Source organism: Carcharodon carcharias, chromosome 5 (assembly GCF_017639515.1).
Source record: "Carcharodon carcharias isolate sCarCar2 chromosome 5, sCarCar2.pri, whole genome shotgun sequence".
Lineage (NCBI taxonomy): Eukaryota > Metazoa > Chordata > Chondrichthyes > Lamniformes > Lamnidae > Carcharodon > Carcharodon carcharias.
In genome coordinates this window covers 94,180,054-94,197,897 of record NC_054471.1, presented here as the reverse complement: position 1 = coordinate 94,197,897, position 17,844 = coordinate 94,180,054, and the positions used below count along the sequence as shown (strand labels likewise).

At 40.4% G+C, this 17,844-nt stretch overlaps 1 protein-coding gene across 1 annotated transcript; it reads right to left on the bottom strand.

The window, feature by feature from the left end:
• Positions 1-831: 831 nt before the first annotated feature.
• On the bottom strand, positions 832-8,155 carry alkal2b (ALK and LTK ligand 2b). Its single transcript, XM_041188458.1, has 6 exons — positions 7,690-8,155; positions 6,946-7,252; positions 5,793-5,849; positions 5,631-5,711; positions 3,793-3,869; positions 832-1,680 (listed from the first exon to the last, which is right to left on the bottom strand). The coding sequence occupies exons 2-5, from the start codon at positions 7,205-7,207 to the stop codon at positions 3,805-3,807; spliced, it is 465 nt and encodes a 154-aa protein (XP_041044392.1). The 5' UTR covers positions 7,208-7,252; positions 7,690-8,155; the 3' UTR covers positions 832-1,680; positions 3,793-3,804.
• Positions 8,156-17,844: the final 9,689 nt, after the last annotated feature.

Below are 17,844 nucleotides of genomic sequence, written 5' to 3'. Positions count from 1 at the left end.
ATGGATTTATTAAAAACTACCTAAACAAGCAGTCATTTAACATCCACGGATGGCACTCCTGAGAATCTAGAACTTTCTTATATGCTGCATTGAGTCAACATTAACGATGTGTTTAAGGCTTGGAGTGGATATTTAACCAGCAACCACATGACTTGAAGTGAGATTATTATTAATTGAACCAAACTGACACAATTCAAGATTATATCTTCCAGGTGACCTCAGTATCTTTGTTATATTCTTGGTTTCTGTAGAATAAGCAGCATTCTACTGCTTATTTGTTGTTGGCGCTGCATTAAAAATAATGCCAGGGATGTAATTTGAATGAGATAGTATTAATCCTGTTCACTTCTGTAATAGTTGCTAATCTGGTGTCTAATGGTAAAATATAAAGAGCAGAAGACTAAATTGATTCAAAAGGTACATTGGACAGAAATGTAACTTTGAAAATGGCTATTAAACACAAATGTATCAAGTATTGGGACTAAAACTAGACCATGAAACATGACTCCAAGTGTCATCCTCCCTTGGGGAACTGCTTGCATCAGACTCTTTCATAAGTAGATTTTGACCACTTATTCAGAATAATACATCCTAAATTTTGTACAGATGAATATGACTGTATCATATATATTGCCTTCTAATTGAATATTGTGCACTTTCATTTATTTGAATTACTTTAGGAAAAGTGCAATGATTTGGGTAAACCAAGGTCTGTCTTTAGTTCACAAAAACTGAGATCTTTTATTGTAAATCAATGATTGGAAAAAGTTACTTAAAATGGTGTAGTAACAACCTGAGAATGTATACAAAGAGCACTCAGTCTAGTCTGTGTGAAATACCAAACACTTTATTTTATAACTGATATATATTCAGGTCTTTACAATATATACATATTGCACATGTTAGCTGGAATGTTTATAAATCTTAATGTACAGTGACTAATGACATTATCTTGTATGTTTCTGTATAAATGACACTCCACTGTGGTAGAGAAAAGATAATTGCTCACAAACTTTTTTTCAGCTCAGGGAATGTAAACCATAACCAACAATGTACTAACCTAACAGTGTAGTTTTAAAATATTAAATTTTGTAAAGACAAAGGCAGGAAAAATGTCATGCAAACCATAACTTATCCCTTGGGGTAGAGGGCAAACCAAAGCATTCTATTATATCAATATTTTGCAGTGTTATGACACAGCAAATGGTTTTAGACTGCATAAGCATTACATATGACAAGTAAAGGTAACCAGCACTCTGAAGCATGAAAAAAAAATCCTACAGTAAATTGAGGATTCATTGGCCTTGTCTTGAACAGTATCTGAGTGTCTCAATATTTAATACAAAAGAATGCTCCAAACATCAGTTGTTGAACAAGAAAGCATTTGTGCATTTTTTGGCAGCATTACACAGAAAAACAGTGAAGTGTTATTATTTTCTTAAATGTTCAGCCTTTGTAACGTTGGCAGTTATTTATATGAATGTACAGAATTACAGAAATAATGTTGACAACATACAAAATGCACATTAAGGAGTTTATGGAGGTAATCCATCAGTTTGCAAAAATAAATCTTTGTTCACAATGGAATATGTTATAAAGGTATTGAGATCAATGTATTTCCCTGTTGTTTTCCAAGGCACTTTTCTTGGTTCTGGGGATATCTTAACTTAACGTTCTCATCTGTAAAACAAGATTGTTGCATTTTATTTACTTTTCAGGGATCTTTTTTTAAAAAAAAGTAGCATAAGTTCTTTTTAAGTTGTGCAAAACTGTCACAGGTTTATCCATGGAACCTGATCTGGTTCATTTTATAGGTTAGTTCGTGGGTGTGAATGTTTCTTAATGCCATTTATGTTGTGAAAATGATGGCAAATTCTAGTACTTTTCACCACTAATGTGAAATTGTGCACATACCATGGGTAATTGATTCTCTTGTTAATGCTCAATGTCAGGGCTCAATTCCATAGAATAGAGTGCAGCTTTAGATTGTCCAACCATGTGGTCAGACTTCTGCTGCTACTGTCGTTACACCCCAAGTAGTCCCACATTACCATGGTGCATGAGTGGATTGCAAGTTTCCCCATGTGTCATAAATTTAGCAGTTACTATTCAGTGCTTTACACTAACAGTTCCATTACATAAAGTACCAGATGTATGGTATATTGTTCCAGTCCATCCAATGAAGCTACTTAATGGCAGAGATTTGTTAAATACTGCATTCCTAAGTAAGTTTGAGTTCCTAATTTGCTGGCTACTCAACTTGCTTGCTGGGTGCGGTTGTGTTTTAATCAGCTGCACAGCTACATGGCAGTGAGGCATGGCAGCTTAAGGAAAAACGTTCTTATATGTTACAGTTGAATCATTCCTCCATCAAAATAGTGGTCATGTAATTGTTGCAACTAAATTTCTTAATCAACCCATTGCACCCTTCTGACAGAAAGAGTTGTTAAGGAAGGAATATCATTCATAGAAACTTAAAACATACAAAAAAGCCAAAATTAGAAAAGTGCCATGTATAAATAATGATTAGTTAGTGGAACTCACCAAGGCTAAATACAACTGGAATTCAAGTTCCATACTACAATCGAAAAATTATATCCTCACTCTGTTATAAAGCTGAATGCTTATCAATAATGAAAGGAACTTATTGTTTTCTCACTGAATTATGCACTCCTAGACGAGTATTACCATCTGTATTTCTGTATGTTTCTCAATCCCACCTCCTATTTATCCTGTGAATCTGCAGGGTATTACAGGAGCCTGAAAATGCCCGAATGGAAGTAAGTCATGCATATGATGCCTGTTATTTTGTCCAAATGTGACTGGTGATTATTGCCTGTTTCCTCCTGGACTACATGTTCTTTAGGTATCTGCTGTGTCCTTTCCTAACCCATGCATTCGAGCGCTGAATGGCATCGTGTGTGTCAGCGATTAGTGGAGGCGTGCAAGTTCAGCGTTTAGTCGATCGCATGTTAATAACTCAGGGCTGGCTCCTTCGTTTACAAGATGCGCGGACCGACCAAGTGATTATGAAGTTTTATAAAATGATGTGCGCCATCTCCATTAAATCTCAACTTGCTGCCATCTCTATTAATCTTTAATTAAGTCGTAGCCATGGCAATAAGTGTTGCCGTGCATAGCACAGTAAACCAGGAAGATGGCAAAACATTGCCAAGAGACCTTAAGTACTGAAGCGATTTGCACTTTAAGGGATGATCTAATGTAATTTTGGTCCGTTGTAAGTGGAAGAGAGCAAAACTAGGCTTTTTAGGCACAGATTTGTGCGAGTTCTCATACCTTTAGAACATTTAGCAGCTATCAAATACTAGGAGGGTAATTTTAAAACTCGCCTGCATTGATTGCGCCTTCAAAAGATGTTTAAAGTATACTGGAGCTGAATTAAATGCGGACCTTTACAGGCTAAGTAAGAAACTTATAGGATGAGCTGAACGGAAAGCAGCACAGGCGGGTTTTACTGGTAACGATTTGAGATCTATCTGGAATGGATGCGAGTTAAAGTGCTGCATTTAACAGCTAATCGATTCTGGCTGGATGACAGACCTGCATTTGAGTATATGGTCTGCATGTAGTGGCCGATTAATGCAAGAAAATATATTTACTAACGGAGTAGTTCCTTCCACAGCAGCTATCTCCAGACTGCCACGCAGACACTTCTTCCCACCCACCGCACCCCCATCCCCTAAAATGTCAGAACAGAAACTTTGGGATGACCGCCTTTCACTGTAAAGCTGTTTAAATATCACAGGGCGTCAGTAAGTTAATAGCGCTTACCAGTAATCGAATTTAGCCTTTCACACACATCGGACTGACTGCCAATCTTGTCAGAAGTCTGGCACATCTTTTATAATCTACGAAAAGAGAATATTGTCATACAATAGCAAACATCATACATGAACACATGGTCCGAAATGCTCTCTTCCATATAGATTAGACTCTCTTTGCATGAATATTTCCTTTGGGAACAGTCTGACTATAGAACTTGAAGCGGTCTGAATAGTTTTCTCTTGGCCTCTGATAAATCACTGAATTCTGCAAGCACGTTTATTCCGTCTTCATAAAACATATAGAAATTGACTACACTATTAGTGAGAATCTCTATACTCTTTCCATAGGGAACCTCTTATGGAGTTATTGAGGATTTGCGTGAATCCAGAGGATGTGAGTAAACAGACAGGGCAATTCTATTTTTACAACCTGCTCTCGTAGCGTCTCTGCATTGAAAAAAAAATCCATTCCAGCAATCATGCAAAACGTTAACCTAACGATGAAATTCAATCAAGGCATTCAAGGGGGCATTGGATGATTATTTGTATAGAAGCAATGCGCGGAGTTAAGGGGGAAAGGCAGGAGAATGGCACTAATTCATAATGCTTATTTAGAGAGCCGGCGCAGACATGATGAGCCGGATGGCCTCCTTCTGCTCCCTAACGAGTCTGCGATCCTGATATCATCTGAAAGCGATCGTGGTGTAATTTTCATGCTCACCATTTTTAAGGTATTGTTTAAAAAAATAGCTTTAGAACGGCAAAAAATACCGACTTGCTAGAATGACGTTTCATGGAATAAAACTTGAGCGAAATCAGTTGTACGTGTGACAAGCATGTCACTGCTAGTGTTGATTCTGGTGTGCTGGCAGCCAATGTTTCATGAGTCCAACTGGGCCCCATCCCTCAACCTGATCGAATCTAACACGGCAGCTGCTTCTTAGGACATCATAACAGGGATACCTGAGCAAAGTTTGCCGGGGGGTGGGGGAGGGGGTGGGGTTGGTATGGAGGGGCATCGGAAATTACCTCTGCAACAAATAACCACCACTAGCATCTCAGTGTCTCAGTGTAGCCTGGACCTCATTCTCCCTTACCTGCATCCATGCGGTAAAGTACACTCCTTCCCCTAACCGACAGTGCAACACACACTAAAGTTTAAGACGTCTAGGCAGTGATGGGCAAACTGGGATTCGCCTGTTAATTCACACTGCCACCCACTCCGGAGCCTTTTGTATGGCTTCCCTCGGAGCTGCGCTGACTTAAGTTGCCATATCCGTCAGAAATTGCAGATTTATGTCAGCTGGACACAGGTAAATTTTGATAAGAATGGAGAGCCTGCCCCCTCTCCAAAAATGAAACGCACTCCTGGGTGTCAATGCCGTCAGTCAGCTATTGGATGCGGCGCCGTGAGAGGGATTCAGGCTGAACAGCAGCGACAGCAATGCCTTTCTGTGACATCTCCACCTAAACCAATACAAATCGTCCTCCCCCGCTAGAGAGGAACGTATTCATGCAGCTTCGATATAATAGAAGCTCCAAGAGGAAACTATTGAACGTGCATCTCATGACCCCTATAATGAGCACCCAAGAAGTGCTGATGAAAGGCCGTCATTCTGTGAGGTTAACCCTCCCAAACGCTGCCTGACCCGCTGAGGTTCCAGCAGTTTCACTTTTTTCAAATTTCGGATATCGAACACATTGTTTAAATTTTTTTAAAAATGCACTTTAGGAAAACGCCAAACGTAACTACAGGCAAATGCCTAAAATAAATCACTTTGACTGTAAAATGTAGCCTGGCCGGTCTGACTGAGAAACAGGGGCACAGAGAGGGATGGCACTTACATGCTGGTATGGTGCAGTCCCTGGTGTTGTGGTACAGCCGGTGGAAGTGTTTGCTGCACTTAGGGCTGAAGTAAAGAGGACCTGGAAAGGAAGCCAGTAAACTGTTAAAACCTGCAACCTGTACACGCAATAAGTACAAGACCAGAAAGCAACAGTTCTGACCTGTTAAGTGTTTTAAAAACTTGTCTTTCATCTTCCTCAGATCTCTGGGCACTATCTCTGTTGGAAAATAGATATAGATTAACGGCATTATTGTGATTACGTTAACTCGATACATCCACTAAACTTTGCTAACTTGGAGAAGACGCTTTAACGATGTTTACACGGGTTTTTTTTTACATGTGTGTGCGAGTGACGGTTTCACATTTGTCCTCCCGACGCGCAACCTCATAAATGATTGATTTTCATTATTGCCCTCGCCAAGTATGTGGCAGAGAAGCAGATGTGCCGTTCTCAGGAACGCTAAAGGGCGAAACGATAGCGTTGTCCTTTTGTTTCAGTGTTCGGAGAGCAGCTGCAGTGAATTCAGAAAGCTCCAGTTTATGGAAATTCGGAACAATGGTTCACGGTGGAGCTGCCGATCTTGTTAAAGCAGACAATGTTGTTGGTTTTTAATTGCCTCATGATATTTTGGAGGGATAGCTCTCTAACTCCTTGTGTAACCCGTCCAAAGCGGATAGACGGATTTAATAATAGTGAAATTATGTGAAGGGAACAATTAGTCCGATTGCAGCCTCATCAACGTAAAACGTTCCCTCGTCATGTGGCCAGCCTGCGAAGACAGCCTGAGAGAGTTTGAGGCGCTGCCCTGGTAATAAAACACACCGACTCTCCCTCTGATCTACTGAAAAGCCGACGGTCAGTGTCCTCAAGTCACCCGCTGGTATTCATTCACAAAGTGTGCCTGGCTGCATTTGTAATGAATTGCCTGTTGGGTTTAGTCTCGTTCCTCCTCTGAATTCAGCTTGGCTCGACACTCTGTGTCCCACAGACCCAGCGCCCCCTCAACCCCCTTCCCCCCACTCCCTCACTATCTCCACTCTAAACTAGCATTAGAAATGCGAGCAAACTCCTTGACCATTCGCGCTCCCAGGGGACGACAACAGCAATCGATTATGTTCACCCGTCCACAGATGCCAGTAAGCTGCCCCGGGCACCCGGGAGTTCAGTGTTCTCTTCCCGGTTCTATTTGGTAAAAGATCAATGGATTGCCGTCCATTATGTGCGGTCTTAACTTAGTGACACCAAAAATATCCATCGGTAGATTGATAGGTACTCTGGAAACAACGTAAATCAATGGACCAAAGGCACTTACCAACCCTCTCCTCCTTATGATAGACATCATTGTCGGGTAGTTCCTGAGAATCAAAAGTATAATCGACACCTTGTGGGAAATAGTTCACCTCGTTGGTTTCTTCCTCGTGCTGTTTTTGTAACTGATTGATGATTTCCAATATTAAGTTAAATAGGGTTTTGTTTTCCCGTAACTCCGTGAGATCTGTCCTCTCTTTGCAAAATCCAGCTGTGATTATTAGAAGTACAAGTCCAAAGAAAAAGGGCGACCTCAGTCCGTTCATTGCTGTTGAAATCAGGTTCAAGCCTCCGAGCCGCGACTGGTGGCACTAAAAGAGAAAAAAGAGCGGTATGATGATCTTTAACAGCTTCGTTAGACAACCGCTCGGTTATGCCAAGCCACTCATAACTGCGCTCCTCACTCTAATTTGCAGCTATCACTTTACTGGTTTTACCGGACGGGAGACCAACTCTCCCATGCTTTAAAACCCGGTAGCACCGAATCGCAGCTTGTTGGGATTGTCATTATATGAATATCCCTGCTTAAACTTTTTTTTAAAAAAAGAGATGTCCATTTAGTAAAAGTGGCAGAAATGCACACAATCCTGCTGTTGTTCTGCCACTTTGCAAGGGATGGCTGGTAAATCCAGAAAAATAGCACCCAGCATTTTCTGCTTTGCTTTAACTGCAGCAACAAAACTCAAAGTAGCATCTATCTATATAATCTATATATCCATTTCAAATAAAAATAACCCCATGCATTTACCTTTAAACCGGGCTTCACAAAATATACCCTACTGCCTCTCCTCGCAACTCGTGTCCTTTTTTATTCTGTCGCCGTTCAGACAAGGTAGAAACTTGCTCACGAAATGAATAATTTCTCCCGGTGTGCACTTTATTCCATAAACTACACCATTTCAGCCGTGCCTGTAAACGCAGGCCCTTATATAGTATATGATGCATATGGTAGTTCAATATGATATTATCGACTTGAGGTGGGTGGTAAACAATAAAAGTCCACTTGGCAACCTTTGCTCGGTAACTTTCGTTAGATCTTTCCCAGCCTTTTACTGACTTTTTGCCGACGTAATCGGTCCCACCGGATTACCCCGGCGTTTCTTTAATTGGAAACGTGTTAACGCTATTCGAAAAAATCATTCTTCCCGATCAAGCACTCCTTGAATTGCATTATTTTCGTCAGCCGGATGATGATGTGACGGTCTCTGACTGACAACGCTGCGTGGATACCAGGAACTTATTTTTTCCTCCTTTTTTCTTTCTTAAATCGGAAAACCGGTAACTGGCATTGCGTTCCTATCCCTTGCTGTTTATTTGATGAGACCCAGGATATGATTTCTGATAAACATATTTATTTCTCCAAGTCTAATTTCCGATGTGACATATTATTGGAAACGCTATGATAAGGATAACAGTTAAACTCGGCGGGAAGTGTGTGTGTGTATAAATGCACAAAACGATGTAGTTTATCAGCCGTCCATATACAACTATTTAAAGGTGAAATGACATCGATGTTATCCCGTAACGTAGAGGCTCCATCCTCTTAGGGGATAGTGGTCGGGGTAGCTGGTATAACTTCTTGAAATCTTGTTACCCTTCCAATTTACTTAAAGCGTGTCTACCACTCCCTTTAAACAAATGGGTCTGTGCAAAACAAGATATGATTAGTTATTGCCCGACTCTTTGCGAAATAGTGATTTTAGTGATTGAAAATAACTTTCCATTTATTATAACCCCCTAATGAAGCCCCCCCCCCCCCACCCCCTAATGCTTTGTACATCAAATATGGAATTAGAGAAAACACAGACGGTGGCGTCGGGCAAGCTGAGGAAACTGGCAACAGCGCCATTCAGCGATTGGGTGAGAGTCATTCGGTTGACTTTTGCTAACGTTACACACAAACCATGGGGACTGATTCACTGTGGGGGTTCTGTTCGGTGCGGCCTTTTCATTCGAACTTCCGCCGGTTATCAAATCGTACCGTTTAAGCAATGATTGCATATTATATGGAAGAATTAATTGCCGTAGAAAATCCCCTGAGAGGGAATATTCGTCTTAAAGGATCCATACTAACCAATCAACCCCAACTCCCGCTGCCCTTCATAAATGTATTGATTACCAAAGAAACAGCTTGTTCTTAAACTAGGTTCGAAGGTAACGGATCTCTGACCTTATGTTCTATAAAAATGTTGATGACTAGCCTACCTCCTCCCACTAGATGCCACTCATTCGCTTGGTATATACAGCGAGTCACAAAGCAATTTTACCATTTGGTTATGTAGTAACCTCCTCAACAAATCATGATGATTCAATTTTCCGTTCATTAATTTTGATGAAAAGGTTCAACAACAACGACTTATATAAATGTAGCACCTTTAACATAATGAAATGCCTTAAGAGGCTTAACAGAAGCATAAGGACATAGAACTAGGGGCAGGAGTAGGCAATTCAGCTCCTCGAGCCTGCCCCACCATTCATTACGATCATGGCTGATCTCATTTTGGCCTCAACTCCAATTTCCGGCCTTCTCCCCATAACCTTTCAACCCATTACTAACTAAAAATCTGTCTATCTCCTCCTTAAATTTATTCAGCGTCCTGGCATCCACTGCACTCTGAGGTAGTGAATTCCACAGATTCACGACCCTTTGAGAAAAGTAATTCCTCCTCATCTCTGATTTAAATTTACCACCCCTTAGCCTAAAACAATGGCCTCTCATTCTACAATGCCCCACAAGGGGAAACATCCATTCCATGTCGACTTTGTCTATCCCCTTTAGCATCTAATATACCTCAATTAGATTTCCTCCCATCCTTCTAAACTCTAGCAAGTATAGGCCTAAACTGCTCAATCTCTCCTCATAAGACAAGCCCCATGTCTTTGGAATCAATCTAGTGAACCTTCTCTGAACGTTATAAAACAAAGTATGACACCAAGGCAGAGAAGGATATATTAGGTCGGATAGCCAAAAGCTTGCTCAAAGAGGTAGATTTTAAAGAATTTCTTAAAGGGGAGATAGAGAGGCAGAGAGGCGCAGTGAGGAAATTCCAGAGCCTAGGGCTTGGCAACTGAAGGCACTGCCACCAGTGGTGGAGCGATTATAATTGGGAATGCAGAAGAGTCCAGAATTAGAGGGGTGCAGATATCTAAGAGAGTTTGGGAGGAAATTACAGAATGAAAACAAGGATGAGAATTTTCAAGCCAGTTTGCTTGACCAGGAGCCAATGTAAAGCCAGTGAGCACAGAGGTGATAGACAAATGGGACTTACTGCAAGTTAAGACACAGGCAGCTAAGTTTTGGATGAACTCAAGTTTACGGATGGTAGAATGTGGGACTCCAGCCAGGAATGCATCAAATTCGAGAGAATAAAAGGAATATAAAATGAATGTCAATCGAAAGTAATAAAGGATTTGTTTTTAACCTTGATTAAGTGTTTTCTACTTCCTCAAAGTAGGATTATAAATATTAGCAAAGTTTTTATGGGTCAAGGCTTTACTCAAATCATTAATCAGGAACTTGAGCATCTTCTCTGAAATTTGGTGTCAAAGTGAAAGTATCTATGCCAGACCTGGTGGTCATGGAAACAAAGCCAAAAGTGTCCAATTTGTTCCGCATTAGTGACTAAAGTCTACTTTGGTGCTTTCTCCAATTAGCTGCTGAGGTTATGACACTCTTTGAACACGTAATCTACATAAGTATATTCATTATAATCTCAAACTAAGACCTTGCTAGAATTCTGTGCTCCTAGGGTATTTGCACTTTTCCTATACCATATTTTTTCATTGAATAATATGTATTCATAATGATCAACTGAATTGTAGAGATAATGATTAGTCTATTTATTCTTTGCATAACTCCATTATCCCATGGTGTTATATCTCCTCTCTTGTTTCCATATAATCAGGCAATAACCTAAATAAAATATATAGTTGATAGATTAAACAATTTACATTTACTTAAGAGCATTGTAATATATCTTGTTTTATAAGTTGCGGGATTATATATAGAAAGTTACTCTTTTATGGTGGAGAATAGAAGCTCACAATAAACCTGAGAAATAGAATGAAAAACTGCAAACTCTGGAGATCTGAGAAAAAACACAAAACATTGGAAATATGTAGCAAATCTGTTGGCATCTGAAAACAGAAAACTTAGATTCTGAAAGTAATAGTAACATTTATTTATGTGGCACCTTTAGCATAGAATAACATCTCAAGATAGATGCTTCACATAATCAGACAAAAATGAATGCTGAGCCAAAGAAACTGCCTTTAGAAGGGATGACTATAAGCTTTGGTCAAAGAGATAGGTTTTAAGTAGGACCTTAAAGGAGCAGAGAGAGTTGGTGAGGTTTAGCAAAGACATTCCAGAGTGTAGAGCATAGATGTCAGAAAGCACAGCCACTAATGGCAGGTTGCCGATATTGAGGGTCGAAAGCGCAAGGGCAGAAGCAGAAGAACACAGAGTTCTGAGAGGATTTTCTAGGTTAACAATTTGGGTGGGCACTCTTTACCAGCACCTAAGTGTGAAGGTGCAGAGGGTAAGATCTGTTCTATCAGAAGAGTGTCACATCTCTTGGGCTTTGTCCTGAGCAGAGTATAATTCACACTTCAAATTTTATTAGTGTAGAGAGAAGCAGCACTTCTGCCAGCTCTCTGTTAACATGAGAATTGAACTAATTGGGAGGGAAGCTCTGTGCTGGATCATGGCATTCGTGCATTGCAACTTAGGTTCTAACTTTGGACTGCCTGCTGTATATAATCATGCTATACATGTATCATTTTTAGATACATTTTACAGTTGTAAAATAATTATTTTGAATAGCCCCAAAAGGCACATCACAATGTCATAAATGGAAGATGGCAAAGTGACAGGAACAGCAATGCAGTGAAATTATTTTCACCATTAATTCTTTCTGTGCCATTATTTGTTTTAATTTATAACATCTTGAGATTTTGAGATGGTCACACGCTGCATTGAAAACTGCTATGTAAACATTTTCTACGGGATTTCAAATCTACAAATGTCCACATTTACCTGCTACATTTCCTTGTGAATTTTGTAGGTGCTTTCACGGGATTTCCTCTGTTAATCTAATTACTGATCTTTCATGACTTTCTGTCATGCCATGATATTATGCTGTATTACTTATTCTAAAAACAATCACTCAGAATACTTTTTGAAAATAAAATTACCTGTATATTTTCTCAATGACTGAAATTACTTCTGAGCAAAATCAGATTTTAAGCTAAAATAAATTTTATATAGCACAAGAACATAATTAAATGCATCCATTGACTTGTCCATTGAATAGTTTCTTACCCAATTCCCCAATTGCCTTTCCCCAAGGTTATCTTATCCATGAGACCCGTCTTTTCCTCCTTCTCCTCCTGTTTCCTGCTCAGTTGACCTAATTCCTACTAAACTAGGAATCCCTACTTCCTTTCCTGTTCTTAATACTAGCTAGCTTTATAAATGCTCCCCTCTCTTCAAGCATTATTACCTACCCTGTTAAAACCTACATCACCCATTCCTCAAAAACATATCCTCAGCCCCTTTGGCCTTACACAATTTTGGCAATTTTCCTTTTGTCTCCAGGCCCCTTGGACATGTTGCCTCCCTGATCCACGTCCATCTTTCTCACAACTACATATTTGAATTTCTCCAATTAGAAGTTTGCACCTGCCACAGCACTAAAGTTGCGAATGATAGCCAATACACCTGTGACCATGGTGCATCCTTGATCTCTTTGCAGTCTTTGACAAAATTACCACACTATTCCCCTCTAATACTTCACCTCTAAACATTTGGAAGACCAAGGCCATTATAGTCAACTTCTGCCACAAATTCTTTCTTGCTGGTTCCATTTTCTCCCCTTGCTGCTGTCTCAGACTGAATCGGACATTTGTAAATTTGGTATCTTACTGAACCCAAGCTAAGCTTCTATGCCCATAACTATTCCATCACAAAGACAGCCTACATACACCTCTGATACACCTCTTGAATGCATTGCTGCTTTGGCCTATCTGCTGCTAAAAATCTCATACACACCTTACTTGCATCCAGACTATTTCAATGCTCTTGTGATCATCCTCCCGTTCTTTACCATGGTAAAGTTCAGCTCACTCAGAATTTCTCTGTCTGTATCCTATGTTGGATAATTTCTGCCCAGTTATCACCACAGTCCTTACTGACCTACATTAGCTTATGGTTTCCCAATACCTGAAATCTAACATTCCCATTTACATGTTTAACTTTCTTTATGGCGTTCCTATATCTGTAACATCTTGAGGGGTGCAAGATGAGACAGGAGACTACGTCTGAGTGAGACGAAGACTGAGTGAGTAGTGAATTAGGTTCACATGGGAATTTGGTGCACGGGGGAAAGTGATGCTTTAAGTAAGGTTTATTGCAACTCAAAAAGTGTGTTAAGCATTAGTTGGATTTAGTAAGGGTTATCAATAATTGTAAGTTTGATTAAGTTAAGGCCAAGTAAAATAAATATAAGTAAACCAGAGTAAAAGAAAGTTAATGTAAGTGAAGTGAAGTTAAGATATGGCAGGGCAACTTGGTCATGTGGAATGCATGTCCTATAATATGTGGGAGTTGTGGACACTACCAGTGACCTAGATGACCACATGTGCGGGAAGTATCACCAGCTGCAGAAACTTGAGCTCCAGGTCTTGGAACTCGAGTGGCGGCTAGAGTCACTGTGCTGCTTCCGCGAGGCTGAGAGCTATGTGGATAGCACGTTCAGAAAGGTGGTCACACTGCAGGCTAGGAACATGGAGGCAGAAAGAGAATGGATGACTGCCAGGCAGTCCAAAAGAACCAGGCAGATAGCACAGGAGTCCCTGGAAGTCTTGCTTGCTCATCAATTTTCTGTTTTGGATGCTGGAGAGGGCATTGGTTCCTTGGAAGAATGCGGTCAGAACCAAGTTCGTGGCATCATGAATGGCTCAGCTGTGCAGGAGGGAAGAAGAAGGGAAGAGCAGTAGTGGTTGGGGATTCATTGGTTCAAGTAACAGATAAGCTCTTCTGTGGTTCCAAGATGGTATGTTGCCTCCCTGAAGCCAGTGTCATGGATATCACTGAGCGGCTACAGAGCATTCTGGAGGGCGAGGATGCACAGCTGGAGGTCATGGTCCACACTGATACCAACAATATTGGTAGGACAAGATATGAGGACCTGTAGGCTGAGTTTAGGGAGTTAGTGAGCAGGACCTCAAAGATAGTAATATTCGGATCACTCCCAAGGCCACGTGCTAGTGAGTATGGAAATAGGAAAATACACCAGATGAATGCATGTCTGGAGAGATGGTGCAGGAGGGAAGGTTTCAAATTTCTGGACCATTGGGACCGATTCTGGGGAAGGGGGGGATCTGTACAAGCCTGAACTGGACCGGGACAAATGTCCTTGCAGGGAGGTTGGCCAGTGTTGTTGGGGAGGGTTTAACCTAGATTGGTAGGGGGATGGCAACCTGAGGGCAGATTTCGATAGGACAAATTCAGAGCAGGGAGCAGGAGACAGAAAATTTGTGAGTGACTCTGCAAGACAGAAGAAGCAAAGGTGAAAAAGTGTAGAGGACAGGAATTTGATAGCGTTAAAAGGTGTATCTTTAAATGCAAGGAGTATAGCAAACAAGGTCAATGTGCTGAGGGCCCAGATAGACACATGGCAGCATGATATCATTTGGTATCAACAATATTGGTAGGAAAAGGGATGAGGACCTGCAGGCTGAGTTTAAGGAATTAGAGATGAGATTATTGAGCTGTAATGGAACCTTGGCTTAAAGAGGGGCAAAATTGGCAACTCAGCATCCCTAGATAAGGGTGTTCAAGCAGGAAAGAGAAGGGCTAAAAAAGGTAGGGGTATAGCATTACTATTTAAAGAATGAATTACAGCTGTGAGGAGGGATGATATACTAAATGAATCATCGAATGAGGTTGAGTTTTATGGGTTGAGCTCAGAAATAAAAAAGGGGCAGCAAATAGTGAGAAGGAGCAAGAAGATCAAAAATGGAGGCAAATTTCTGAGTACAAAAACAATAGGGTAGGTAGTAATAGTTGGGGATTTCAACTACACTAATGTCAATTGAGGTACAAACAGTGTGAAGGGCACCAAGGACACAAAATTCTTAAACTGCATTCAAGAGAACTTTTTTTATAAGCCCAAAGAGAGGAAGTGCAATACTAGATTTAGTCTTAGGGAATGAAGCAAGTGGATGAAGTAGCAGTTAGGAGATAGTGACCATAATAAGTTAGATTTAGCATCATTATGGAAAAGGATAAAGATAGAACAGGAGTAAAAGTTCTAAATTGGGGAAAGACAAATTTTATGAAGCCGAGAGGTGATCTGGTGCAAGTGGACTGTTTACAGCTATTTGAAGGGAAATCAGTGAAAAACCATTCGGAGGCATTCAAAAGCGAGATTCCACGGGGTCAGTGTAGACTTTTGGCCACAAAGAAAAAGGGTGGTGCTGCCAGATCGAGAGCCTCTTGGTTATCTAGAAGCATACAGGGTACGATAAAGCAGAAAAATAAAGCTTATTACAGTCACAAAAATATTAATATGTTAGAAAGCCTCAAGGAGTATAGAAAATAAGGGGTGGATGGAGTAAAAATGAAATCAGGAAAGCAAAGACAGGATATGAAATAGTTTTTGCTGGTAAAATCAAGGAAAACCCAAAGATGTTTTATCAGTATATTAAGAGCAAGAAGATAACTAAGGAAAGGATAGTGTCTGTCAGGGATGTACAAAGTAATTTATGCATTGATGCAGAAGAAAGCAGGGTTCTTAATAAGTACCTTGTCTCTGTCTTCACAAAAGAGAGGGATGATGCAGACATTTTAGTTATAGAGGAGTGTAAAATGTTAGATACAATAAGCATAACGAGAGAGGAAATACTGGAGAGCCAGACATCCTTGAAGGTGGATAAATCACCAGAGCCACATGGATTGTATCCCAGGCTGTTAAAGGAAGACAGGGAGGAAATAGTGGATGCCCTGAGGATCATTTTTCAATCCCCACTAGATACAGGTGAGGTAACAGAGGATTGGAGGGCTGCGAACATTGTACCATTATTTAAAATGTGTGCGAGGGGTAGGTCAAATAATTATAGACCGGTCAGTTTGACTTCAGTGGTGGGCAAATTATTAGAATCAATTCTGAGAGCCTGGATAAACTGTCACTTAAAAAGGCAAGGATTAATCAGGAACGGTCAGCATGGTTTTATTAACAGAAAGTCAAGCCTTACTAAATTAATTGAATTTTTTGAGGAAGTGACAAGGAGGATTGGTGAAGGCAGTACAGTGGATGCAATCTACGAGGATCTTAGTAAGGCATTTGACAAAGTCCCACATGGCAGATGGGACTGTTCAGAAAAGTAAAAGCCCATGGGTTATAGGAGAATGTGGCGGGTTGGATCCAAAATTGGCTCAGTGACAGGAATACAGTGGTGTTCCACAGGGCTCAGTGTTGGGTCCCCTGCTGTTCATTGTATATATTAATGATTTAAACTTAAATATGGGAGGCATGCTTGGGAAATTTGCAGATGACACAAAAATCGTCCGTGTAATTGGCCGAGGTAATGCATTTTGGGAAGGCAAAAAAAGCAAACGAATACTCAACAAATGGGAGGATATTGAGAGGGGTAAAGGAAGCGAGAGACCTTGGAGTTCATGTCCAGAGGTCCATGAAGGTGGCAGGACAGTGGATAAGGTGGTGAAGAAAGCATATGGAAAACTTTCCTATATTGCACAAGATATTGAATACAAAAGCAGGGGTATACTGATGGAACTGTATAAAATGCTGGTTAGGCCACAGCTGGAGTTTTGTGTACAGTTCTGGTTACCACATTTTCATGACAGTGGATCACAGTCCGAATTACCTTTGGGCATATTGAACCTTTTCAGGAAGATTGTTTTATTGAAAAAGGACATACAAGCAAAATTTGGCTGAGATTGTACAGTAACCACTTTCTGGAAAAGTCCTGTGTGGATTATACTTGACCAACAAGTCCAGAGAGGCCCTGGAATGTCACACCTAAAAAGGTGTCAAGGTCCACTTCAGACAGAGACATTTGAAAAGGAGAGATGCAATGCAATAGACTGAACATTAATCTCTTGTGGTTGCAGATACAATGGAGACTGATTCCCATCTCAGTATAACTCAACCACTTCCTGTTGAGTTATATCTCAGAATGTGGACATGATCTGGGCAAAAGCCATGTTTGTTTTTCCCTTCCAGAAATACATAAAAGGGATTAAGAAGCCAGCTGTGCACCTGATTGGTGTTTTCTAGCTCTGGGGTGTAAGTGTGGGCTGTGAAGGTCACAGAAGAAGAACAGCAACTAGGCATCCCTGCAGCTTGCAGGTAAAAGTCTGCTTTTTTTTTTGGCTGGAGGCAAGTCACGAGTCAACAAAGCCACAATCAAAAAGAAAACAGGATAACTCCTTCAGCTAACCTGCAGAACCAAGTGTCTCAAAACCAAGTGTCTGAACTATGAATGTCAGCTTTACTGGAATCAACCAACTTGATGGCTCCAATGTTTTGCCATCTACTCCTCATGGAAAAGCCAAAGACTGATACGTATATCTTTTTAAATTTTTATTTTTGGACTCAACTTCTCATTTCTGATCTTTATGTATATATGTTATGTTTTTTAAAAAATTATTTTTCCTATGGCTTTAGTAACTAATAAACTTACTCTTTCTTTGACTCAAGAAAGCCTGGTTAAATTGACTCCTTCTGAAGCAAATACATTTGAACTGGGAAAAGGTATCCATGAGGGAAGGGATTCTTTTTAAATTAACCTTGTGACCAACCAAGGGGGTTGAATAAAGAAGGGAGCCAATTCATTTCTCCTCACCCAGGAGTATAACAAAATTGGGGTCCCATTC

Coding starts and splice junctions, on each gene's coding strand:
- alkal2b (XM_041188458.1), bottom strand. CDS start 7,207: ATGAACGGACTGAGGTCGCCCTTTTTCTTTGGACTTGTACTTCTAATA. Junction 5,850..6,945: donor TCATAAGGAGGAGAGGGTTG/GTAAGTGCCTTT, acceptor ATTTTCCAACAG/AGATAGTGCCCAGAGATCTG. Junction 5,712..5,792: donor GTTTTTAAAACACTTAACAG/GTCAGAACTGTT, acceptor CTTCCTTTCCAG/GTCCTCTTTACTTCAGCCCT.